The sequence below is a fragment of the Zalophus californianus genome, chromosome 7 (genome assembly GCF_009762305.2).
Source record: "Zalophus californianus isolate mZalCal1 chromosome 7, mZalCal1.pri.v2, whole genome shotgun sequence".
Taxonomy (NCBI): Eukaryota; Metazoa; Chordata; class Mammalia; order Carnivora; family Otariidae; genus Zalophus; species Zalophus californianus.
The window spans coordinates 145,729,845-145,756,345 of record NC_045601.1 but is presented as its reverse complement, the minus strand read 5'-3'; the positions used below and the strand labels follow the sequence as shown (position 1 = coordinate 145,756,345).

At 45.1% G+C, this 26,501-nt stretch overlaps 1 protein-coding gene across 1 annotated transcript; it reads right to left on the bottom strand.

The window, feature by feature from the left end:
• Positions 1-337: 337 nt before the first annotated feature.
• Positions 338-9,123, bottom strand: GPX5 (glutathione peroxidase 5). Its single transcript, XM_027602230.1, has 5 exons — positions 9,037-9,123; positions 6,042-6,195; positions 2,338-2,455; positions 1,823-1,922; positions 338-544 (listed from the first exon to the last, which is right to left on the bottom strand). The coding sequence occupies exons 1-5, from the start codon at positions 9,121-9,123 to the stop codon at positions 338-340; spliced, it is 666 nt and encodes a 221-aa protein (XP_027458031.1).
• Between the last annotated feature and the right edge of the window lie 17,378 nt (positions 9,124-26,501).

The following is a 26,501-nucleotide window of genomic DNA, read 5'->3' as shown; positions in this document are numbered from 1 at the left end:
CGTCTAGGAACATTCTTGTTCAGGATGTCATGGCAGACTGAGCCATCCTCACGGAAGGCTGATTTTCCTTTGATGGTTAGGAGTGATTAAATGTAGAACAGAGGTCTAAGGATTGAGGGTTTCCGTTCTTTTGTTCTTCTCCCACATATGTACTCTTGCAGGGAGAAATAGCAGTAGCCTTCTGAATATAATTCTACTTGGTAGAGAGTGGGAACTCTGGTGGCATTGAGTGATTTAGTCAAGCGGAGGCCATTTAGGAAGAGTGTAGTGAAATACGGAATTTTTTTAAAGGTCTTCGGATAAGAAGCAGGGTGGCTCCTCCCCCAAACCGGCCTTCCTATTTACTTTTGGACTGTTTCAGGTACTCCAGGATGTCTGACTTGACCGTGCTGATGGGAGTCCGGTGGAACCAGCGCATGACAGGGACTCCATCAGGCCCCACCAAGAACTTCTCAAAGTTCCAGCGGATGTCGTTGACCTTTACAGGATCCCAGGATATATGTCTGAATAAGCCCAGAACCTCAGAGGGGTGAGGGCAGGAGAGCTGGAGCAGAGATGGAACAGACAGACAGCATCATTTCTGTTATTTTCACCCACAGGGAATCTGCTCCCTCCCATGCCTAGACATCCTGATTTCCTGTGATTCTTAACAAATCCTCTGGATCGCCACCATGCCAACTATCCAGATGGTTGTAGACATAACAGCAAAAGTCTCTTCCCTCCTCCTGTTCCCCTGTGACCCCTGTGATCACAAAGCCACGCCACTGTGAGTAAGATACGTCACCTCTGTGGCTGTCAGTTTCCTTTTTGGCAAAACGAATGGTTTAGATTAGAATGCAGTTTCCCAGGTCTTAGGGCTCCTGGGCCAGTAGCATTCCAAAAATATTTTTGGGACAAACATGGAGGTCCAACATTTTGTTTTGTCAAATAATAAAACTTTTGAGAAACAACATCACTTTATCATTTAATTTAAAAAAAGATTATTGTAAGAATAAATTACATATAGGTCCTAATCTTAGAATAACCCTATGAGTCAGTTGAGTTTATGAGACCCTCCTTACACTGTCCTTTTCTCTTCAATTTGCTGAGGGTATATAAAAATCTCTATCTGAGGGGCGCCTGGGTGGCTCAGTTGGTTAAGCAACTGCCTTCGGCTCAGGTCATGATCCTGGAGTCCCGGGATCGAGTCCCGCATCGGGCTCCCTGCTCCGCGGGGAGTCTGCTTCTCCCTCTGACCCTCCCCCGCCTCGTGTTCTCTCTCTCATTCTCTCTCTCTTTCAAATAAATAAATAAAATCTTAAAAAAAAAAATCTCTATCTGAGCCAGTGCTGGCTTGCCATTCAGCATTTAGGAACAACTAACAGCTGGTGGTTAGAGACCCTATCAGCCTTCAGTTCTCTGTATCTAAAAGTCAGTGGTTCATAAAAGGCAGTTACTACATGGTATTAACCTATTGATTTCTACTTCCCCCTCTCCAGTAGGAACCCATCAAGGACTAGGGACTGTGTCTTATCCTTCTTTATAACCATCTTATTTAGCAAACTGCCTCATACTCAGCAAATGTACTTTGAATGAATGAATGTCAATGAGCAAAAGAGGGTGGTCCTCGGAAACACAGCCACTCTACATAGCCCTCTCCATCATGAAAGCCAGAATCTCATAAATACTAACAAATTAAACCCGGATCTCTATGCTAACATGGAGACCTCTTGCCAAGAATCCAATGTCACTTCCAGGCATGAGCCTTGGGTCCATTTCCACCACACCAGCTCTCTGCTAGGAATGCCAGGGAAGAAGAGGTTTGGGTCAGTAATTCACTCACCTTCAAGAAGGTGAAGACCTTCTGTTCCTTCTCGCCATTCACATCCCCTTTCTCAAAGAGCTGGAAATTGGGTACGTATCCTCTCCCTGGACGGACGTACCTGCAATGAGCCACAGCATTCCCAGGAAGCTCCAGAATGTAGAAGAGAAAGTTGTGGTGGGCCTCCAGGATTAGGGGTCACAGGAGGGGCAGGAAGAAGGAAAGATGTGGAAAACAGGGCTGGGAAGGGAAAATAAGGCCATTTCTTGATTTTGGGCTCCCTGATTCACGTAATGTTTCTCGTTCTGCTGTGCTCCCTGCGCTGCTTCCGTCCCAGCTGCGTCTGTGTTCCTGCACCCCTGTGGTGCACCCAGATCTCACTCCCAGGGAGAAGGAGAGTCTCTGGACTCTGCCAGACTCACATGAGGGTCAGACAAAGCTGATGTCAGTTTGCAGGTGCCCCCAACCCACACCCACACTGGAGACCGAAGAGAGGTAGACAGGGGCCTCCTCTGGGGTTCCAAGCAGGCACTTACTTCAGCCCCAGAAGAATCTCTGAATTCTCTCCTGGTTCCTGCTTTCCAAACTGGTTGCAGGGAAAGCCCAACACGACCAGGCCCAAGGGCTTCAGCTCCTCCTGAAGTGCATTCAGTTCTGTGGGTAGAGAAGGGACAACAAGGAGGCCCGACTAGAGACTCTGCCTTGGGAGAGAACAATCTGTACTCCTTTTCAGGGAAAGAGAGGACTAGGGAAGGAAAAATCTCTAGATTGGAAAGACTCTTAGTGGCAGGGCTGAAGTTAGATGCTGGAGCTCCAGACACGCATTCAAAAGCCCTTTATTATAGGGTAATATTTCCCAAATCTGTGGTACATCCAAATCAGCTGAGGGCCCTTCCTTAAAAATAGGGATGACCACATCCCATCCCAGATAATTCTCTGATTCCCTTCTTATGAGACCCCAGTCATCTTTATTATTCAAAACCTCACCAGGTTCCTGTTGATTGTAAAAGTTGCAGCTGCTTATGGAAAGTGTATGGAGGTGTTATTAATGGGTTCGGTTTCAGGTTGACAAGATGAAAGTGTTCTAGAGATTTGTCTCATAAGAATGTGAATACACTTAACACAACCAAACAGTACACTTAGAAATGGTTAAAATTGGAAATTTTATGTCATGTCTTTTGTTAACCACATACATACAGAAGCTTGCCTTCCCTGGTTGGTTAATTGCTAGGCTGAATCTTTCTTTTTAATTTTTCTTACGATTTTATTTATTTATTTGAGAGAGAGATCACAAGAGGGGGTATGGTCAGAGGAAGAAGCAGACTCCCCACTGAGCAGGGAGCCCAATGCGGGACTCAATCCCAGGACTCCGGGAACCATGACCCAAACCAAAGGCAGTCGCTTAACCAACTGAGCCACCCAGCCGCTCTGAATCTTTCTTTTTTAAAGGAAAAGACACAGGTGAAGAGAATGGGCTTCTCTCCTCTGTACAGCCTGGGTGCCCTGGGTGGAGCAGAGATAAACCCGATAGGTGCAAAGAGAACCAGAAAAATTCCAGGTCGAGCTTCCTGGTGTTCAACAATCCTCAGGATGTTGAAGACACATTCTACCTACTGGTCCTCACTGACATGCCAAAACACAAGATTGCACCTTCCTTCTTTCACTGTTTTCCAATCTGATTGCTCAGATTTTTATAATCAACTTCTCTGTTAACACTTTCTGGGCTAGGTGGCTAGTCACTAGTCAGTCCCACTGCACGGCCAACTGGTCAACTGGCACTTCCTCTGAGTCCTGTTTTCTTCTCCCTCTTCCTTTTCTTTCCTTCCCTTCCCTTCCTTTTCTTTCCTTCCCTTCCCTTCCCTTCCCTTCCCTTCCCTTCCCTTCCTTTCCTTCCCTTCCCTTTCTTCCTTTCCTTTCCTTTCCTTCCCTTCCCTTCCCTTCCTTTCCTTTCCTTCCCTTTCTTCCTTTCCTTTCCTTTCCTTTCCTTCCCTCTCCTTCCTTCCCTCTCCTTCCCTTCCCTTCCCTTTCCTTCCTTTCCTTTCCTTTCCTTCCTTTCCTTTCCTTTCCTTTCCTTTCCTTTCCTTTCCTTTCCTTTCCTTCCCTCTCCTTCCTTCCCTTCCCTCCTTTCCTTTCCTTCCCTTTCTTCCTTTCCTTTCCTTCCCTCTCCTTCCTTCCCTTCCCTTCCCTTCCCTTTCCTTCCTTTCCTTTCCTTTCCTTCCTTTCCTTTCCTTTCCTTTCCTTTCCTTTCCTTCCCTTCCCTTCCCTTCCTTTCCTTCCCTTCCCTTTCTTCCTTTCCTTTCCTTTCCTTTCCTTCCCTCTCCTTCCTTCCCTCTCCTTCCCTTCCCTTCCCTTCCCTTCCCTTTCCTTCCTTTCCTTTCCTTTCCTTCCTTTCCTTTCCTTTCCTTTCCTTCCCTTCCCTTCCCTTCCCTTCCTTTCCTTTCCTTTCCTTCCCTTCCCTTTCTTCCTTTCCTTCCCTCTCCTTCCTTCCCTTCCCTTCCCTTCCTTTCCTTCCCTCTCCTTCCTTCCCTTCCCTTCCCTTCCCTCTCCTTCCTTCCCTTCCCTTCCCTTCCCTTCCTTCCCTTCCCTTCCCTTTCTTCCTTTCCTTTCCTTTCCTTCCTTTCCTTCCCTCTCCTTCCTTCCCTTCCCTTCCCTCTCCTTCCTTCCCTTCCCTTCCCTTCCCTCTCCTTCCTTCCCTTCCCTTTCCTTCCCTTCCCTTCCCTTCCCTTCCCTTCCTTTCCTTCCCTTCCCTTTCTTCCTTTCCTTTCCTTTCCTTCCTTTCCTTCCCTCTCCTTCCTGCCCTCTCCTTCCCTTCCCTTCCCTTCCCTTCCCTTCCTTTCACAAACTAGAGATTGCCTTCCCGATTCCATATGGTTCCTCGGTACCTCTCCCCACATCCTTCCCACCTGTCTTCAGTCACTGTACACGGCCGCTTCCTCCTGTCTTCCAGGCCTTAAGCAAACATTCCTTAGTGTCCTTGTCTGTTATGTACAGAGTGGGAACTGAATAAATTGATTTTTAAAGTCACTGTAAACTGGCAAAATGAATTACGGTCCAACATAATGTTATTCGGTCTTGAATGAGGAGATGGTCTGAACTCTAAGGTACTTTATTAATTAAAACAAAAAGCAAAGTGGCAAGTAGTATTTATATTATGCTGCAACTGTGGGGGGGAAGCAGAAAAAAAAACTTCTATCTATATATTTTGTACACATGATAATACCAGTCGTTTAGAGGGAGGGGCAAGGAGGTGGAAAGACTTCTCACTCTAGGCTTTTTGATTCCTATAATTTGTGAGACTTGTGAATATATTACCTATTCAAAGCATAATCAAAATGAAGTTCTTGTTAGTTTAAATATAAGTCCTTCTGTTTCTGATGAAATTCATCCTATTCATTATTTTTTTTTTTTAAGGAGGCTCCACTCCCAGCATGGAGCCCACCACAGAGCTTGAACTCATGACCCTGAGATCAAGGCACGAGTTGGACATTTAACCAATGGAGCTACCCTGGCCCCCTTTGTCCTACTCATTACTCATCGTCTTCCAAACTCCATGGTCTGAGGTATGAGAAAGACCCCCCCACCCCGAGTGACACACAGAGAGGAGGAGTCTAAGTCCTGGAGGCACTGAGTTGGAGCAGGAAGCTTCGCCTTTCTCAGCACCTGCTCTACCAGCTCTCCAGCCAAACACGGCTTCAGGTATAAAACCCCATCCCCCTGTCTCTTTCTTTGTAGGTTACCTGTAAAACCCTGGACAAGTCTCAGAAACATCGATCCTGTCTCCGGTATTTACCAAGGAGACTTCTGGAATCTGTGGAGAGGCTCCTAGTCCTCGGAGATTTATTGATTCTCCTGGAACTCCCAGGAGCAAAGCAGAGGCAGGACCTAGGGAAGTGGTCAGCAAACTTTTTCTATAAAAGTCCAGATAGAAAATACTTTAGACTTTGCCAGCCAGATGGTCTCTGTCACGATTATCATCAAGTACTCACCCCTGCCTGGAGGCATGAAATCAGTATGTAAGTGCAGGGGCATGGCTGTGTTCCCATAAAACTTAGTTTACAAAAGCAGGCTGGCCAGGTTAGGCCTGTGGGCTTTTGCTTGCTGGCGCCTGACATCAGGGAGTGAAGTCACTTGATCATGAGCATTGATTTTGGTACGTAATGCGAATATAATTCTAATTATGATTTAGAATATAATGAGCTGGAAACTTCAGTCCCAAGGAGATGTGGCTGTGAGCTCTTACCGGGGTACTGAGCTGTCAGGCCACAGTAGGTAGCCACATTGACAAAGAGGACGTGCTTGCCCGCGTACCGCTTGAACGGAATGTGCTCCTCTTCATTGAGGCTGAGGGCTCCATACTCATAGATGGTGCCTTTCACATCTTTGTAGCAATCCATCTGGAAGATTTAAAAAATGATGCTATTAACGACAACAGTTCCTAACCCCTGTGTGAGCTTTCAAAGCACTCAAAGAGTAGTACCTGTATCGAATGAAAGCAAACCAGGAAACAGAGCAGTTGTCCACGGTGGGTATGGACTGAGACTTAAGTCTCGTGACTCGGAAGCCGCTGGGTTTTGAGCAAAGCAACAGTCAAGCCTCCCTGTCCTGTTATCCTGGGGGCGGTAGGGTACGAGGAAATGCGCTGGGATGAGCGGAGCGGAGCAGACGTTCATGGGCTGGCATGGGAAGCCCTAGAAGGCAGGGGGGCCAAAGAGGAATGCTCACTGTGCCTCTGTGAGAATGAGGCTCGCGTTGGCTCTGGACCGAAGGCATCCTGCCTGGAGTCTCCCGCGGAAGGGAACATTCTGGATCGCTTACGCACGTAGCGGAAAGGGCTCTGACCTGGGAGTCAGAAGCCAGCTCTGCTGTCAAGTTCTCTTGTGAACCTGGGCAGTTCTCACCCTTGACCCTCAGTTTCCCCACCGCTAAAGCGAAGACATTCATCTAGATTCCGATCAGGTCCTCACAGGGCCTTCCTGGTTCAACATTCTAGAACCTAGTATCAGCCTGGAACAGCCCTCTCTCTCCTGTCACTCGCTTGCTCGAGTGATGGTCTGACAAGCCGCGGCTGTGACACTGTCTGTAGCTCCCAGTGGCGGACATGGGGAGCGCTATTCCATCTGCCAATGGCACCAAAATCTGTCTGGCAGCACCCAGCTGCCACAGTATCAGCCCCCCAGCCCGCCCCATTCTGCTCTGGGAACCTAATCCTCGCCTTCCTCACCGGCTCCATCAAGCCTGTTCCTCCCCAAGAGTCTCCTGAACATATTTGAGCAGAATTCCCTGTAGTACAAACAAATTCCATGTAACAGAAATAAGCTGTCCAGACATTCTCACTGCCTGTTCTTAGGTTAAGTTCCTCTGCAAGGCAGATCTCACCTTATTCTTCCTCCACTCTATCCACGTAGGGTCCGTGAAGGACCCCTTTTCCGACACTGGGTAAGCTGCTGCCGGTTGCTCATGGAGCACAGGGAGTATGAACAGGAAGCGCGAGAAGGAAGGCAGAGGAACTGACCGGAGAAAGGGGAGAAAGACATGATCTGATAAGGAAGGTCCAGACTAAACCAGGCTCCCCAGAAAGCCAATGGACTAGAAAGGATTTTAGCCAACACCACCTGTCCAGATGCAACACAGACAAAACAAGACTTTCTCCAACCTTCTAGGCCAACTGCCTCTACCACTAGCTCACCAGGCTCTGGAACTCGCTCCCTGCTCCTGGGCAGAAAGGTGCCTTCTCTGTGCAGGCTTTTGCACCTCCCCCTGAGTGCATACACAAACACATACCAGCAAAACTGAGACATGCATAAAGAGAATACCATATGAAAGCATCCATCTGTTTCCATGATGCCGGGTTCTAACCTAAACATGTTTAAGAATTTGTCTCTTATTTTTTTCCTTTGCTACTGCAATGAAATTTACTGAAAATCATGTTGGGTAACCAGGGTGTGGGGGCTTTAGAGAGACTCTGGACCTGGAGAGCCCTTCTCAGGCCAGCTTACTCGGGATACTCATTGCTGCTCCAAACATATTTACTTAAGTCCGTATGATATGTCTCCAATACCTCCAGACTCAGCTTTTTATTAAGCAAATACTATAGCCCAGGTTCCAGGGTCTTCATACCCAGTTAGGCAGCCTTGAGTAATAGAAAAGCCACACCAATTCTCAAAAGTAGAGAGTCACCCAGGAGGTTCTCCTGTCAATTTCAGAGTGGTAGGAAGATCTTACCAGAGCTGCCTTTTACTGAACACTTTCCATGTGTCATAATTATTGCTCATCTGCCCACAAGGTAGATACTGTTGCTCACAAATTTATAAAGAGAAATCAGAGGTTAACAAAGGCGAAGGGACTTGTTCAAGACAGAAGTGATCGCCACTCTACATGGATGAAAGTTTGCTTGCCTCTCGCTTCATGATTCCATTTTGCCTCCAAGTCATCCAGATCATTGCTGCCCTTCCCAGAGCTGCCCCTCCCTTTGCTATATACACAGTTCATCAATAAGGCAACTGAGCCATGAACTGGCACTAGACTGAGGCCAGAACCCAAGACTCCTGATTCTAAATCCAGTTGCGTTAGACCTCCAATTATTTATTTATGTATTTATGTATTTATTTATTTGAGAGAGAGTGAGAACAGGGGCATGGAAAGGGGGAGGGGCAGAGAGAAGCAGATTCCCCGCTGGGCTCGGTCCCAGGACCCTGAGATCGTAACCTTAGCTGAAGGCAGATGCTTCGCCAACTGAGCCACCCAGGCACCCCTAGACCTCCAATTATTTTGCCTGTGTTTATGTTTCTCTGATTAGCTCTCTGACTTCATCCATAACTTCCACATCGGTTTCCTCTTCCTCCTCCTATAGGTGTCCCACTGAGCTGCATCGGAGTTGACTTAGCCCACCGTCTCCTCCAAACCCTGCCCCTCACTGTGAAGCCCACCACCTTCCCGTGCCTCAGGCCTAGCTCTGATGTAATTAAGTACCGGTGTGGCTGGAAGAGTATCCACGCCACCCTAACTAGAGATGCAGGAGAGCAAGGACCACAGTAAGCAGACTCTTCCCTACCTGTATGCAGCTCAAGGAACACCCATTTCTAGGATTGAAGAAGAGTCAAGAAGAAAAGAAAGGTTAATGGAAAACCCCAAAAAGAAAGAAAGCAGAGGTCAGAGTCTTACAAGAATGACTGGAGCAGGACAAAACAGTAACTTGACCTTGGAGCCCTACCCCGCCCTCTCTGGAGGTCACTCACCTTCATCTTCTCAGGCTTGGCATTTGTCTGTGCAAAGCTGACTAGCACAAGAGGAACAAGGTAAGAGGCCCTTAACTGTGCAGTCATTACTATGTCTGTAGATCCAGTCTTTGAGGCTGAGATCTCGCACACCCTGGCAGCCTTGTGATACACAGCCAAGCCTGCGCAGGCCAATCGCAAGGTGGCAAGGATTCCTGGGGCATGAGTGGGGACGTAGAATTTAAACCACATCCTCACCCACACACACCCCCGTGGGCACTCAGTGCTCACTGGTGCGATGCGGACCTGAGACTCATATAAATTCTGGCAGAATTATGAAAAGGTGAGGGCAAGCATCCATGGTCCTTGAAGATTACTGTGTGTTTTAACTGAGTGGATAGTAGGGTCCAGGTGCAGACAATGCCTCCCCAGCATTGCAGTGGGGTCGCTGCAGACGGGACGACAGAGATTCCAAATACCATTCTTAATCTCATGATGTGTGGACCACCTAGGACCTCTCCAAGAGAGCTGGAAGGAAACTGGCCCCGAGGAGGGAAAAATATTCTCAACATGTGCGAAGGAAGCCCATTTCTATGTTCGTTATGCAACTGCCTTCAACTGCTGACAAATTAGTAAGGAAAGCAACCAGCCCTACAGACAATGGGCAGCAGAAAATAAGCCAAACCGCGTCTGAGCTGGGATACAATGTTCTCCTCACCAGTAATCAAAGAAATGATGCATTCCGTGTTTATCAGATTGGCCGAAGTCACCTAGGTGTCATGGGTCTGGTCTAGGAGGTTCTTGTGCCCCAGACAGGGGAGGGACTAGTGGCTGCCAGTTTTCTGGAGGATAATCCACCATTAAAAATGCTCTTAATCTCCCGGAAGCCCCAGGGCCTGAGAAGAATAAGGAGACACGAATTCCTCTAAGAAAAATGCCGCATGTTGGAGTGCAGTTCCCAGCAGCCCAATAGTCCCCACGTTAGTGGGGACTAGATAGGGAACCCAGGCCTGGAGCCTAGGAATTGCTGGATTTCCCACTTGCATAATATATTTATCCCCCACCCCCCAGGGAGGCTTGTCAAGATCTTCCTCCCTCTTGTGTACAATACTGTCTACTTTTGGACCTCAAGGGCTGGGATCTGAGCTCGTCGCACTCCCGAATTCATGATCATTTGTCCTTGCAAGGCCCCTCTCTTGTTCTGTGTGTTATTCCCAGGCTTTGGCTCCCAAACCCCATTCTCCCCCCATGGGTAAAATATGTTTAATATTCCTATTGTTTGTTTTCTTGAAAACTGTGTGCGTTCCTCATCAGATTATTAGCCCCTTGAAGCTTAAAACATCACTGACTTCCCCTCCCCCACTGACTTCCCCTCCCCCCCATTTGGACGCACATTCAAAGGGTTGAGTTAATCAAACTCTTAAACTCATGGCACTTTAGCATCATTAGGCTGTGCAATGCCTGTCTTGTTATATATATATATATATATATATATATATATATTTTTTTTTTTTTTTAAGTAGGTTCCACACCCAGCTCGAACTCACGACCGTGAGCTCGAGACCTGAGCCGAGATCGAGAGTCGGACCCTTAACCCACTGAGCACCAGGCGCCCCTTACTGTATTAATTTTATTTAAATGGGTTTCTGTCCCCCATCCACGCCCCCTGTCGGGAAACAGCCCTGCAGCCTGGAAGGCTGGCGGCCCCTGATGACACGCGGCAATGTTCGTGGGGGCTGGCTCTTCCTCGCACTTGGAGTCCCGGCTCGGCCACCTCCCCGGTGCTGAGAGCACACAGCCGTCCCCAGCGGTGAGCCCCCGCCCGCCCGCCGGGCCGCCCTCCCCAGGGCCGCACAGCGCTGCCTCCGCCTTCTGGAAACTCGGCGCCATCGGGCTCCACGCTCCGACGTGGGCATTTCTGAGCTCTCTTGGAAAACGAGCTTTTGTTCTCCCAGATTCCCCATCTCTCCTCAGAGGCCTCCAGTCTGGTGGGGGGCGGAGGGAGCCTAAACCATGACCTCTGACCCAGCCGCGAAGCTCCCCCCGCCCCGGAGGCGGCTGAGCCGGGGTTCCTGTGTGGTGTGTCTGCCCCCCCACCGGTCCCCGCTCTCTCGGTTCGTAGAATGACGGAGATTGAAGCGTCGAGCCTCAAGAGTCATGTTTTTCATTGTTCCTTCCCAAGCTGTGTGACCAGAGTCTGCGCCTCTGGTTTTTATTTGTAAAATTGGGAGAAGGATGTGAACTGGACCAGCCCTGGCCGTGGCCCCAAGGTAAACATCCCACGTTTACTCAACAGATGACAAAACCGGCGTCCAAGTAGAAGAACCCATTTCCCCAAAGTCCTGTGACAGGGCACCCTGCCCCCGCCTTTCTGTTTTAAATTCCTTGCTCTCTCTGCCATTTTATCTTTGCTCAGGACACAAGAACGCCCAGAGTAGAAGAGCAACTCTGCCTCACGGGGCAGGTCAAGTGGCCTAAACTCTCCCCGAGCCTCTGTGTCCCACTGCTGTGGTCTCTGTCCCGGAGAAGAGAAGTCTCCGGACATCTCCACGGGAGGCCGGCGGGGGGGGGCACTGCCTGTCTCGGTCCACAGCTGCTGCCTGATCTTCCACTTCCACTAGAGCCGCTGATCAAACCCTGTCGTTTCCTTTCCGGAATGTGGAAATAATCTGCTCGTCTTCTCTCTTCCAGGCTCTTCCCTTCCTGCAGCCGCTCGAGCCTCGAGACGCCTGCTGACACCGCTCCACTCAGGGAGTCAGGCTACCCAGGTTAGGAGAGCATCACACCCGCACAGGCAGGTACCCAAACCTCTCCTGGCAGCGCCCTCAACCCCGCTCCCAGGACGCCCTCCTGCGATTCTCGGCACACAAGCAAAAATCCGGCTCCCTAAAACACATCTCCTTGGACTTACATTCTTGATCTTGGAGGTCGGTAATTCTGAGTACTTTGGGATTCTACCTCCCCTGCTCCAAATTATCTCTATATTTATGCCCACCGAGAGGCAGGGGAAGGCAATTTTATCAAACAAGATTTTAAGTGAAAGTGTTTGTGACCTGAGCCATAACTTTAAGGCGGAAAACCTGTCCGGATCTAAATTGGCCATAAACTCTTGTCACTTTCCGACTTTAAAAATCCTACAATTGCAAAGAGTCCATAATCTTCAGTAGACAGGGTGGCAAGAAAACCTGTGTCTCAACCACTCCTGCTCTTTGCCACTCAGACTCCAGCTTTTCCTTGAGCTAGGACTCTTAGGAGGAGAACTTTCTTGCCCAAGGTCACGTGGCTAGTGAGCGGCAGCTTAAAGACTCACATAAAGCCCCCAGACTCCTTGGCCTAGCCTGTTAATGACTTGATCCTCCCTGGAAATCAATACCAAGCTTCTTGTGTTTTAGCTAAAAGTGACAGAAGTTTGGTTCCTTTGATCATAAAGGAAACAAGTTCCACTTTTGCCGAGATGCTGTCCCCCTCCTTCTCCCAGATTCAAACCCAGTGTCGGCAACCCAAACCTGACCTAGAGATTTTTGTCCCCATTTACTTGGGGACAGTTTTACTTGAATATTTTCCCTGAATTAGATCATCTCTTTGGGCATCTGGGATCCCCACGCAGAACTCCAGGATTTTCCTTACTCTGGGTGCAAGTGTGAGACCTAAGACCCATTCCTAAATCTGCAACTTTAAAATGATATTGTGTATGTTTATATAATATTTGTAGTTCACAAATACCCTTCACATCAGTGACCCCACTTAGCCCTCCCAGTGAACTCTTCGCATACGGAGGACACACATTCCTTGCTTGAATTTGCAATGGAAAAGTGAGGTTCAGAACGGGGACTTGACTTGGGCAAAGTCTCAGAAGAGTGCAGACCTAGACCATAAACTTGTGTTTTGATTTCCAATCCATCTGTCTCTCCACTCTCGGCTCCATTCCCCATAAAACATGTTTGGAAATGAAGGAAAGTCCTTGAGAGGCCACTGTCCTTTTGCATTTAATTTTCATCCTCATGTTTCCTTAACCTTCTGACTTCCTTCCCCAAACACGCTGAGGTCTGGGGCTCTCCTCTGGTCGAGGCTGGCCATGGCCCTGAGCCGTCACCGGGGCGGCTGGCCTGGCACTAGGACTGGACTTTCCAAAGCCTGTGTCACTGGTGCCAGCCTCCTCCCTGGCCTCCAAGGGGGAGGAAGGCTGGAAGAGATCTGCCTCTCCGGGGCTGGGCTGGGGAGGCACTAAGAGGAAGGCTGTGTGCTCCCCTAGGCAGTGCTCTTGTCTGCTCCTCCTGCCCTCATGGGCCGGGGGAGGGCGTGGGAGAGAGCCCCCTGTCTGTGCACAACCACTGGAAGTTGAGGAAGCCACACCATTCAAAGCCCGAGCCCTCCCACCTGCAAAGCCTCCAGTCTGTGCCTCCGGCCCTTGCTGCTCCCAGGGAAGGAATAAATACGCACCGTATCCACAAGCACACGCTGCGGCCTTCACCAATGACTGGAAGAGCGCTGTGAGGCATTGGGAAACACCTCCCTAGGCCTCAGCTTACCCACTTATAAACCAGAAAATCGCCAAAGTCCCTTCTAAGGCTAACATTCTCAGTTTATGTTCCCAGCTTTTGAGAGATTCTGATCACCTGTGAAGCTGATTGGATCAGTTTTTTTTTATCCCTACACAATTGGGAAGCAAAAGTAAGAATCAAGAAATCTTACGAATTTCGAGCTCGACTGTGTCATATAGGTCATAAAGGTTTTCCAGGCCACAACTGTGTATGTGAGAACCAGATGCTCAGGAAAGTGGAAAGATTCTCCTGTCCAAGTTCAAGGCCAGGGCCAGACAGACACAGACTCTCTATCCACGTTGCAATCAGATGAGATGCAGAACAACAGATTCGAGACCGAGACCACTTGGCTTCTCCGCCGCCATCCTACAATCCGCTGGCCTGTGGCACCTGAGGGAGGGCATCAAGGGCCGTGGGAAACAGCAGGAGTTGACCTCAAACCTCCGCAGTCGTCCCAGGGACACCCAGGGACAAGGTGGGCTCTCTTTCGGGCTGAGACCAACAGAGGCAGGACATACTCACAGATGAAGTGGTACGATGCTCGGGATTTGCTTCAAAATGACTCTGTGTAAATGTGTCTTATGTCGGGGGGTGGGGGTCGCGGTGGGGAAAAGCGCATGTGGATCTAGACGAATGAAATTAGCCAGCAGTTGTGCCTGTCACGGCTGATGTGAGTAATATGTGCGTGAGGTGAATCATACGCTCCTCTCTACCTTTTGTACATGTTTGAGATTTTCAGTAATAAAAGTTTTAATTTAAAGTAACACGCTGGAGACGCCTGGGGTAGGGGACTTCTTTAAAACTAATGGATAGAAAAGGAATAGAGCAGGTCAGGGGGTAAATAAGATAAGCAGGGAGGGAAGGGGAAGGAAGGAAGAAGACAGAGAGACAGCGGGACTTCAGTGAGCATTCACTAAGCCCTTACTCCCTGCCAGACATTTCCGGGGACAAATTCTTAATCTTTATTTTAAAAGTCAGTATTATTATGTTCTTTTCCAAAAAAGAAATGAATACATAAAAATTACATAACTTGCTCAAAATTGCATAGCTAGAAAGAACTCAAAGCCAGGTCTGTTTAAATCCTAAATCCAAACTTCTTGCCCCATACACGATGGGGAGGGAGGAAAAGAGAGAGCAACTGTAGACACTGAAGAGTAGAAAGTGTAGAAATGGGGGAAAAAATAGGAGAAAGAATGAGAATCAGTGAATTCGGCATCAGGGACTGGGTTGATAAGAAGGCCTTCCAGAATCATTCCTGGATCCACAGGCAGCAAGGGCTGGTTTTGCTCAACCTCGATCCTTCTGAGGAATGATTAATCTTCCATCAGGAAAAGTTCATAGAAAATCTGTTGTGCCGTCTGCTGAGCTTACTGTGGAGGGAAGACAAATTCGGCAGTCCCTGTCCCCTGCTGGTGCCTGCACCCGGGGCCTCCCAGACATTTGTGACTGGCCCTGCCACCAACTTCTTGTGAGAGCGTGTGGGTGTGTTTGTAAGCTAAATTATAGCAGAAGGGGAACAAGGAAGAGATAAATACAGAACTCGAAGAAAGTATAGGTTAATCGTTGACAACAAGAAAGCAATGTTACTTCACATTGACTTTGCTTCTTTTTTCTCCATTAAGGAAAATATATATTTAAACTTAAAAGAAGAAAAAAATGCAAGACAAAGAGAATTTAAAGTTAAAGCCAGGGATTAACAAAAGCCATCCACTGGTATGTGAATTTGTGGACACAAGCCAGACAGATATTTCTCAAGATGAAAATTAAAACCATAACTTAACCTGCACTGGTTCTGTAATCAAAGGGGGCTTTCAAATATTAAACCTGCCGAACCTGCACAACCAATGGGAACAAATGCTGGCCTCCAAGAGATGGTGTGTGTGTGTTCCCATATAATCCTGCCCGCATCACAAGAAGCAGATGTCCTGATAGACCCTCAGATGAGCTGATTTTCTGAGGCGGGGAATTCAGTTAAAGCTTGTTTATTTGTTTGTTTCTAAGTAACCTCTTCACCCATCGTGGGGCTCAGACTCACGACCCCCAGACCAAGAGCGGCATGCTCTTCCCATGGAGCCTGCCAGGCGCCCCGGGACATGTTTTAAACAGACTATTAATACACATGTAGGTGCTGGATGATGCTGTATTCCAGCAAGGGGTTGCCAAAAGTCAACCACAAGCCTCTTTTTTTTTTTTATAAAGATTTTATTTATTTATTTGAGATAAAGAGAAAATGAAAGATAGAGAGCACGAGAGGGGGGAGAGTCAGAGGGAGAAGCAGACTCCCCACTAAGCAAGGAGCCCGATGTGGGACTTGATCCCAGGACTCCAGGATCATGACCTGAGCCAAAGGCAGTCGCTTAACCAACTGAGCCACCCAGACACCCAACCACAAGCCTCTTAACGTTGTCAGTTAAACTCTAGGTCTGGGCAGAATGTTCCGCACTTCGCCTCTCTCTGCCCTGCAAACTTAGATTTTATTTCGTGGAAGGTACAAGACGTATGCTGGTCAAATGCACAGATCATTGATAGCCGGTAAAAATAGCTATTATGATAGATAACAGATTAAGATTGAAAAGTTCCATTGCCTGGGTGGATAGACTAAAATAGGCACCAATATCACGATGGCAAAATTCATATAAACTTAGACTGACTTTTACTTGACATTAAGTCAAAAGTGAATCAATAAAAATAAAAAATAAAAATCAGTGAACTAATAGTGTTTCAGTGATATTAGAGAAAATAATGCTATCTTGGACTACGTTGATTACTGCACAGCATTCCCAAAAATGTGATTTTAATTGTTCAGATCAGATCTGAAATAATGTTTCTACCTGTGGACAGAACAAATTAAAATGTAAGTTAATAGGGACACCTGGCTGGCTCAGTGAAAGAGCATGTGACTCTTGACCTCGGGGTGGTGAGCTACAGCCCCACGTTGGGTGTAGAGATGACTTAAATAAATAAAACTTTAAGGGGTGCCTGTGTGGTGGCTGCCTTCGGCTCGGGTCATGGACCCAAGGTCCTGGGATCGAGCCCCGCATCGGGCTCCCTGCTCCGCGGGAGGCAGGCTTCTCCCTCTCCCGCTCCCCCTGCTTGTGTTCCTGCTCTCGCTGTGTCTCTCTGTCAAATAAATAAATAAGTAAATAGATAAACAATCTTTAAAAAAACCTTTTAAAAGTTTTAAATATATATAAATTAAATATATAAATATATATAAATTAACATATACGTTAATAAATCAGACCATATTCGAAATCAGCTGGCGTCCGATGTATGCTTGCTGCACTGTGAGGCCCGCGGACGAGAGCAGGGAGGCACAGAGCAGATGCTTGCCACAGCCTGGGAGCCACCCCGGCTAACCGGACAGGAAGGGCCCGGCCACTGAGGCCACAGGGGGACTTCCAAGAGCAGAGCAGGCGCACAAAAGGTGCAGCTTGCCCTAAGGTCCCAGCAAAAGCTTGTTAGAAACTCATGAATATACAATACAGAAACAAATACGACGAGAACAGAACGCCTCGTGGGTAGGCGCATGCGCAGAAGCCGAATGGGCTACACCCACCAGCTGTCAATCAAAAACGCCGATCGGAACCAAATTTAGCTGCACGGAAAGCAGGCTTACAAGGTTGCAGCTCCGCTCCTTGGGGCCGTTGCTGCTCTCGTCCCGGCGTTGGTGGGCTTTCTCTCTTCACCGTGTACTAGACTTATCTACTCTGTAGACTGTCTCCCCATCCTGGTCTGGGGTCTGCAATTCTTCGGTGCATCTGGGACCAGAACCGAGCGACCCGGTGGCAGAATGGCCGGATGAACTACTGAAGGGAGGAAGAAACGATCTGTCTGCCTCGATTTTTGGCCCCGAGGGTACCTTTCCTATGCAGCCGGCCGAGGGAACTTTTAAAAAAATAGGCTGTTAAATCCATGGCAGTGTTTCCCCACTTAGAGTTCCCAAAGCTGCTCAGAGCACTTACAGAATCAGGAGGGGGACGAGGCCTAGGAATCTGAGCCCCGCTTGCTTTCCCGACTCGCTTGAGGGCTCGTGCCCCCGCACACTGGCTTGTCCCTGCTTCTCCAGCGCGCAAGGCTCGCTCTCACCCGGGTCTCCACGCAGGCTGCTGACAGCCTGGGCCCCTTCCCCCCTTCCCCACCCGCTTCTTCCTCCGAATCGCATCTGCCCCTGGTTCAGGCCTCACCCCACTTCTCCCCTCGACGGGGAGACCTCTAATGAGGTTCACTCCGGGTTCCGCTGTGTGACACCATCTGCAGTTTTCTTGGCAGGGCCTATCGAAGTCTGTCACTTTCCTGCTTATTTAATGAAATACATGTGTGCTGATTTATGGTACACCTAATCCATGGGTACAGGTTACTTTGATTGGTCTAAAAGGCACCTACCTGTATTTATTAGGTAATAAACATTTGTTGAATGAATAAGTAGATCTCTAGATGTTTTAGAGTAGTAGTTCGTAAATTTGGTTGTAGGTACATAAGCAGTTTTACAGATCTATTGAAAACTATGGGCTCCTTCTCACTCTCTCTAGAAAATGACACTATACACTATGGTTATAATATCAAGGGGTCCCTGATTCCTCAATACTCATTGCTGTCTATAGCTATGTTGGTTTGTTTAAAACACCAGGAACAGAAAATCTTTTCCTCTGAGGATGTGGGTTTCATCCAGAAACTGATAGGAGTAGATGTTCTGGCCAATTAGTATTCTGCCAGTTCCCCATTTATTCAGAGGCTTTGAAACAAAGACAGATATCCCTGGAAGCTCAGTTTCTCTCTCATCACTGGCTATCGGTTTGGGCTCCAGTCTGAAAAACCACAGCCCTTGAGTAAGGCCGTCACTGTGCGGGTCCGAGGCCCCATAGGTACCCACTGAAGAAGCAGCACCCTCGTCTGTCTCCTGAACTCAGGATTAGTGCACTTGAATAACACTCCGTGCTTTTATATGTCTGTGGCATTGAAGCGTGGTGGACAGAACAGTTGTGTGATCGATGACCTTGTACAAGCAACATGTTTATAATAAGGCCTCTGTACACGCATCTATGCGTGTATGCCATGGCTTCCTTGGGACCTAGACCAACCAAAGCTCAGCATGCTAAAACAAGGAGACCACACTTCTAAAGTACCCCAGCGTGTCTTTGCTGAAGATCCAAGAAGAGGAATCACCTTCCCAGCAAACTCGTGGAAATACGTGGTCGGTCAGCAGAAAAGCACAAGCGGGCTTTTCCGGTTGATCCTGTTACTCGGCTCTCCACGTTCATTCAGCTTCATGCTCTTTCTTTGTGCCAATGCGATCAAGTCCCTACTTCTCAGCAGAAACGTGCAAACACTTCAGGCCAAGGCTGTAGCCTGCCTTTCCTGACATAACCCCTCCCGTAACCCCTGTCTTGGCTAAATGAGCTCCAACCTAATGGGAATGCTCACTCTTCCCTGAAAAAAAGGAAAAGAAAAAAAATCAGCTTAATTTTTTCTCCTACTAAATAAATAGTATACACGTATTTTAAATGTGTTATCTCCTTCTTTGACACATCTATGTACTTGTGGTCCTGACAAACCCCTCTGCGTAATAGCTACATATGTTGAACAAAATATTATAAGCGTACTATTGAAGGTACCTGCACTCTGATGAATTGGATGAGCAGAATTTCATAAGTTTCTTTAGTCATTTAAAAAATTTTCCCTTTATAATCAGTGTTTCTTGTGTGTTATCCAACACATTTTTCTTAATCCCCAGGTCACGAAGGTATTCCTTGTTGTCTTCTACAAGCTTCATTGTTTCGCCTTTCACATTTATATCTCCAATACTCCTAGATTTCATTTATTCACAAGCTTTTATTATGAAAATTAAAAAACATACACTTATGTTGACAAAACAGAAACATGATCACTGGAAAAATAAAAGTGAGGGGGCACCTGGCTTGCTCAGTTGGCGGAGCATGTGGCTCTCAATCTCAGATCATGAACTCAGGCCCCGCGCTTGGCATGGAGCCTGCTTAAAAAAGAAAAAAAAAGTAATCACTGCATTATCCACCTCATGTTTTCAGCAGTATTAATGTTGTTAACTTATGTGCATTTATGTGTGTTTGCTTATTTGTTTTGTTGGATTATTTGAAAGTATGTTGCAGACACACAGATACATTGCCCCGATATACATCAGTAACATATATCCTAAAAACAATATTTCCTACCTAAAAGATATCTGATTCTTCCTCAAATATCAGTAAAAAACCCTAAAATTTTCTAACATTCACTCCATAATCAAAATCATCCAACAGTTCCTAAACTGACTATAATTTTCATTCAAACTGGGATTCATTCAAGGTTCACGTTTTGGTACTGATTGCTAATGTATTTTTCACATCTTTTACTTTAAAGATAGAACCATCCCACTAAAGTGCTTTTTTTAGGGCATCTTTGAAGATACAAGTCCAGCTGTCCCGAGGCATAGCCCATATTTTTGTTTCCTCAGTCAGTGCTATTTATCTGGGTCTCTTCTCCTATATTTCTTGTTTTGGAAGTGAGGTCAAAGACTTGAATGGACAGAGATTTTGTATATGACATAAGGTAGAGGTAATATTTTAATTTTTTCCTGAATGATATCCAATTGAATCATCACTATTTATTTAAAAAACCATCCTTTCTTTTTCTATTACTTTGCAGCATGCTCTACCATAAATCAAGTGTTCTGATGTGTACATGTCTGTTTCTATTTCTTTCCATTGCTCTATTCGTCCTTAAAATTAGCAATGTTTAATGTAGCTTTTAATGTGCAATTATATTTTATAAGCAAGTTCTCCTACCCCCCAAAAGTCTCGACTATTTTTGATCATTTGCACTTGTATTTAAATTTCTTTTTTTCCAGGTTTTTTTATATTTAAGTTTTTAAGTTTTTATTCCAGTATAGTTAACATACAGTGTTATATTCATTTCAGGTGTACAATATAGAGATTCAGCAATTCTATACACTACTCAGTGCTCATCATGAAGTGCCCTTCTAATCCCCACGACCTATTTCCCCCACCCCACCCCCTCTGGTGACCCTCAGTTTGTTCTCTGGACTTAAGAGTCTGTTTCTTGATGTGTCTCTTTTTTTCTCCTTTGTTTGTTTTGTTTCTTAAATTCCACATATGAATGAGATCATATGGTATTTGTCTTTCTCTGACTGACTTATTTCACTTAGCATAATACCCTCTAGTTCCATCCACATCATTACAAATGGCAAGATTTCATTCTTTTTAATGGCTGCATAATAATCCTGTGTGTGTGTGTGTGTGTGTGTGTGTGTGTGTGTGTGTGTGTGTGTGTGTGTGTGTGTGTGTAGAGAGAGAGAAACAACACATCTTCTGCATCCATTCATCAGTCAATGGACACTTGGGCTGCTTCCATAATTTGTCTACTATAAATAATGCTGCCATAAACATCAACGTGCATGTATCCCTTTGATTTAGTGTTTTTGTATTTTGGGGGTAAATACCCAGTAGTGCAATTACTGGATCATAGAGTAGTCCCATTTTTAACTTTTTGAGGAACCTCCACACTGCTTTCCAGAGTGGTTGCACCAGTTTGTGTTCCCACCAACAGTGTAGGAGGGTTTTGCATTCTCCACATCCTCACTAACACCTGTGTTTTTTATTTTAGCCACATTTAAATTTCTTACTCTTTTTTCAAATTCCACAGAAATTTAGGAATTTAGGAAATTTGGGACTTTGCTTGGGATCGCATTGAATCTACAGAATGGTTTGGGTAGAAATGACATTCTTACATCATTGACTCATTCATTAATGTGTATACTAAAAATTAATTTAGGACTCCCCAAACATGTACCAGTTAAGACTTACCTTTCTCATCAAAGCAATCTAGGACATCACTTGCTAACTTTACTGCTGAGTATTTGATTATGTTATTTTTAACAATTAAGCTTAATTTCAGTGGTTTATGAAAAGTATATAGAAATATAGTGAATTTCATATTAATTTTTTATCTAACAACTTTGCTAAAGTCATAAAATTATAATAATTTATTGCTAGTTTCTTTTTAAATTATATGTTCACAGGGTATACTAATGACAATTTCATTTATTTCTAATCTTTGTACATTAAATTTCCCTCTTTTGCCTTAAATTCACTGTCTAATTCTGCCAATACAATATTGAATTGAGGTAGTAACAGAGACATCCTTTCCTTTACTATTATTTCAGGGGGTAATGATGAAATATTTCACCATTAAGTATGATATTTGTTGCGGATCTGTGTTAGATCCTCTATCAGGTAGAAAAGGTCTCTTCTATTCTCAGCTTGCTATGAGTTTAAAATATGAACCAATGCTGAATTTTATCACATGCTTTTTGAAGTACATATTGAGATGACCATGTGACATTATTTTGTTAAAATGGCATATTAATTGCTTGACTTTGAATGTTAAACCATTTTTGCTTTCCTGGGGGGAGAAATCCAACTTTATATTGCTTAGTTGGTTTGCTAAGATTTTTGTATAGGATTTTTGCAACTACATTCATGAAAAAGATTGAGCCTATGGTTTTTCTTTCTCATAATGTCCTTGTCACATTTTTTTTTTTTTTGTCCTTGTCACATTTTGACAGTATGGCTACACTATTCTCATAACATGATTCAGGACTCTTTCTTTTGTTATCCTCTGGAAGATTTTTTGTAAGCTCATGATTAGTTCTTCCTTAAATATTTGGTAGAATTTACCAGTAATCTATACCTGGAAAATTCTTTGTGTAAGTTTTTTTTTAAATAAATCAAATATCTTTAAGCATTGAATTATTGTTCATGTTTTGTATTTATTACAGAAAAAATAATATAGAAGAGATACAGTTATATCCTTTTACTAATTTGCCCATTTCATTTAACTCATAAATTCATCAGCAAATTGTTCATGATATGTGTTCTTACCCCCAGACGTGATGTCTCCTTGTCCATTTCTTTTTTTATTATTATCAAGGAAACTCCACCCCCAACATGGGGCTTGAATTCACAACCTCAGGATCAAGAGTTGCATGCTCTACCAACTGAGCCAGCCAGGCCCTTTCTTTTTCTACTTCTAATATTAGCTATTTGTGCTTTCTCTCTGTTTTTCTTGATCACTTTTGCCACAGAGTTATCAGTAACAGTAATCTTTTTTAAAAGTTTTTGATTAAAACAGTCTCTTTTCTATTTCATTAGTTCTCGCTTCTACCCTTAACAGTTCCTTCCATTTTCTTTAATTTCCTCCATGCATCCCATGTGTGCAGCCCAGAATGTTTGCCGTCATAGTTTATTTATCATTCAGCTCAAAATACTTCCTAGAGTCCGGAAGCAGGCCATAGAGGACATAAGAATGTAGGAGAGGAAGAAAAACAGCACATTATCTGAAGGAAATCAAGGACACATTGGAACGCTATTAGCGTTGGAGGCCTCTACCCTGAGGCAGAGGCCCAACCAATGTGAAATGTATTTTCAAAGCATAAAACTTTTTTTTTCCAGGAAAAAATATTTTATTTTATAATTTCCATTCTGCTGTCATCTTATAAACATACATTTTTTATGGTATAGTCTTTAGTTTCCATGTATATAGGAATAGTCTAGTTATTTGTTAGTTGAATAATGGCTTAACTGCATGTGGTCAGAGAATATGGTCTGTGTCACTTCAGTCTTTTGAAATGTATAGATAGTTGGTTTGTAGCCCAGCATATGGTCGATTTTTGTAAATATCCCATGTTTGCTTTAAAATATTTTGTACCCTGCAGTTGTTGGATGTTCTATATATGTCTGCTAGGTCTAATTTGATAAACACACTGATTAAATCTCATTAAGTCTCACCTGTCATTACTCATTCCTGCTTGTTCTATTACTAAAAAACATATGTTAAAGTCTTCCACTGTGATGTGCAGATTTATTTTCTCTGTAGATTTCTGTCAATTTTTAATTTATATATTATTAGTTATGTTATTAGGTGCTTACAAATTTAGAGTTACTATTATCTTCCTGGCGAGTTGTATGCTTAATCATTACAAAAACTTTCTCTAAATCCTTGGTTATCCATTTTGTCTCAAAGTCCACCTTGTCTCAAAACAACACAGCTAATCTTATTATGGTTTATTTATGCCTAGTAACTCTTTCCCATCCTTTTACTTTCAAGCATTATATATTCTTCTGCGTTAGGTGTGAAATTTTTCTCTTCTGTTCTATAGCCCATATTCTCTCTTTCTAGTTTTCTTTTGAACTGTTTGGTATGTTTACTCCCCTCCTCCACTCCCATAAGGTTGGTGGTTCTACACACTTTGATCGTTCTTTGAGATTACGAAATGCACCTGGGATATATCAGATTCTAGTCATGAATACTTTGCCTTTTTCCCCTCTCTTTCTAGGCAATGTAAAGACCTTAGAATTTTATAACACTATATCCACACTCTTGAATTATATAATTACATGTTGTATTACTAGTGTGATCAAACAGAGATACATATTACCTATCTAAATATATGAAGAGAAAGATGTTGTTTACATAATCAATCTCCATAATGCATTTACCATGATGGTTAATTTTATGTCAACTTGACTGGGTCCTGGGGTGCCCATATACTTGGTTAAACATTATTTCTGAGTCTGTGAGAGTGTTTCCAGATACAAGGAACATTTAAATTGGTAGAATGAGTAAAGCAGGTTGTTCTCCATAATGTGCGTGGACGTCATCTCATCTATTGAAGGTCTAAATAGAAAAAAAGGCTGAGTAAGAAAGAATTGTGTATTTGAGTTGGGATATTAGTCCTCTGCCTTCAGACTCAGAGTGGAACTTATACCTTCAGCTCCCCAGGTTCTCAAGCCTTCAGACTCAGACAGGGACTACATCAGCTCTCCTGGGTTCCCAGCTTGCTGATAGCAGATCTTGGAGCTTCTCAGCCTCCATAATCAGGTGAGCCAATTCCTTATAATAAATCTCTCTCTGTCTCTCTCTATATACACACATAAATACATTTATATTGTTGTAGTTATTTGTATACTTAACAGGAGGTAAGTATAGATATAAATATATAGCTGTAGATATCTATGTATTTATATATATATCTCAAAGTGGCTTTGAAAATGGGTTATGTGTAGAGACTTGAAGAATCTTGAGGTGTATGATAGAAAAAGCCTAGAATGCCTTGAGCTAACCGTTGCAGAAATATGGATATTAAATAATGCTTCTGGCAAGGGCTCGGAAGGAAAGGAGGAACATGTTTTGGGAAACTGAAAGAAGGATTCATGACCCCTTTCTGGTACCACGCCAACCTCTGGCTTCCGCTGTGGTATCTCCCCTGCCTTCTAAGTAAAATCTCCCCTGCTTTCCTCCCCTAAGAATATGTGTGATTGTATTGAGTGCCCACTCAGATAATCCAGGATAATCCCTTTATCCCAAGATCCTTAACTTAATCACATCTGCAGAATCTGCGCCATAGAAGATAACGTCTGGGTTCCGGGGATTAACAACTGGTATCTTTGGGGGCTGTTATTCAGGCTACCGCAGAGTCTGGATTTGGGATCAGAACATACTTGAGTGTGAGTCTCAGCTTGACATTTTACTAGGTCTGTAACTTGAGAGGCTATTTATTTTTACTCTGTCTTTATATCCTAACTTATAAAATGGAGAAAATATTAACCTGATGGTTATTTTGGTGATGCTTCAGTAAGAAAATCTACCTAAATATTCCTGATACTACTACACACGGCGTTAGTAAGACTGATTCTCCTCCCTTTTTGTCCTTCATGCCTTGTTCCTTCCTTCCCTCCTTCCCTTTCTCTCTCCTCCTCCTTCATCGCTCCCCTAACTTCTCCCCATTCTCAACCGGCACCCAACTCCCCCAGCATCGGTTGTTTCTACTGACTTTGCTTTTGCAGGTCAGATCCAGGCAGAGGCAGAGTTGCCCGAGATAGGCCAGAGCTGCAGGGACCCCCAGGCTAGAGCTCGGTGGGAACCACTGGCAGTGAGAATTCACAGGAAGAAGGGACGCTTCCCAGCTTCTGTTTGTTGCCCCTGACTTGACGGCTACAGGGACAGAGGTCAGTGCTTGTGTTTTAGGTAAGGCTACCGGAGGTCAGAAGGATCAATCGCTCCACTTTCTGGGCCTCTGAAAGGCCATATGTGAATTGAAGAAACTGAAACATTCAGGCATTAAAAGTTAGAGTGGGGCGCCTGGGATCGCGCCCCGCATCGGGCTCCCTGCTCAGTGGGGAGCCTGCTTCTCCCTCTCCCACTCCCCCTGCTTGTGTTGTCTCTCTCGCTGTGTCCCTCTCTGTCAAATAAATAAATAAAATCTTAAAAAAAAAAGTTTAGGGTTTTCTCAGCCAATACTTTTTTTCCCCAGTCTTCTCAAGGAGGAAGTTGGTCAAATAAATCACCAAAAGATCTGCACCTCTTAAAAGATGTGGAAATATTAAAAGATATGAAGTGTCAAAGGCAGGGAAGGTGGTCATCTTACAGTCCCAAACCCCTGCCCCAGGCAATAGTTGGATTTTTGACTTGCGTGTTGATGAGATGACATATTCCTTCCTTCACAGGGAGGAGAAAGGCCCGAGTCACAGAAGCTCTAGGACAGCTGGCTCCATGGCAGAGGAGTTGCTTAGGTCTTGTGGGAGCCAACGGTGTCTCAGACACCCACGGTTGTGTGTGGACTCAGGGGCATCTTCCTGGAACGCGAAGTGGGGGTAATGGACATTGGCACTCCCTGGAAAAGAGCACATTCCTCTGTACATGCTGTCCCTTTTGCCTCACCAAACACTAGAATTATCTGGTGGAGCAGATGAAGGTGGGAACGTGGGCAGCAGTAGCAAAGCCTCCAGGAGGAGGTTGTTTCAGGACTGGCTGCCTTCGAGAAGGCTCTGGATTAGGGCCATAGCCAGCCTGGATCCAAGGTGTCCTCAAGGATAAGGCAATAGTACACAGAGACTTGGACAGAGATGTAAC

Excerpts from the sequence above, each read along its gene's own strand:
- GPX5 (XM_027602230.1), bottom strand. The coding sequence starts at position 9,123 with ATGACTGCACAGTTAAGGGCCTCTTACCTTGTTCCTCTTGTGCTAGTC. Across the intron at positions 6,196-9,036 it reads CCAAGCCTGAGAAGATGAAG|ATGGATTGCTACAAAGATGT; the intron begins GTGAGTGACCTC and ends TAAATCTTCCAG. Across the intron at positions 1,923-2,337 it reads GAGATTCTTCTGGGGCTGAA|GTACGTCCGTCCAGGGAGAG; the intron begins GTAAGTGCCTGC and ends GGCTCATTGCAG.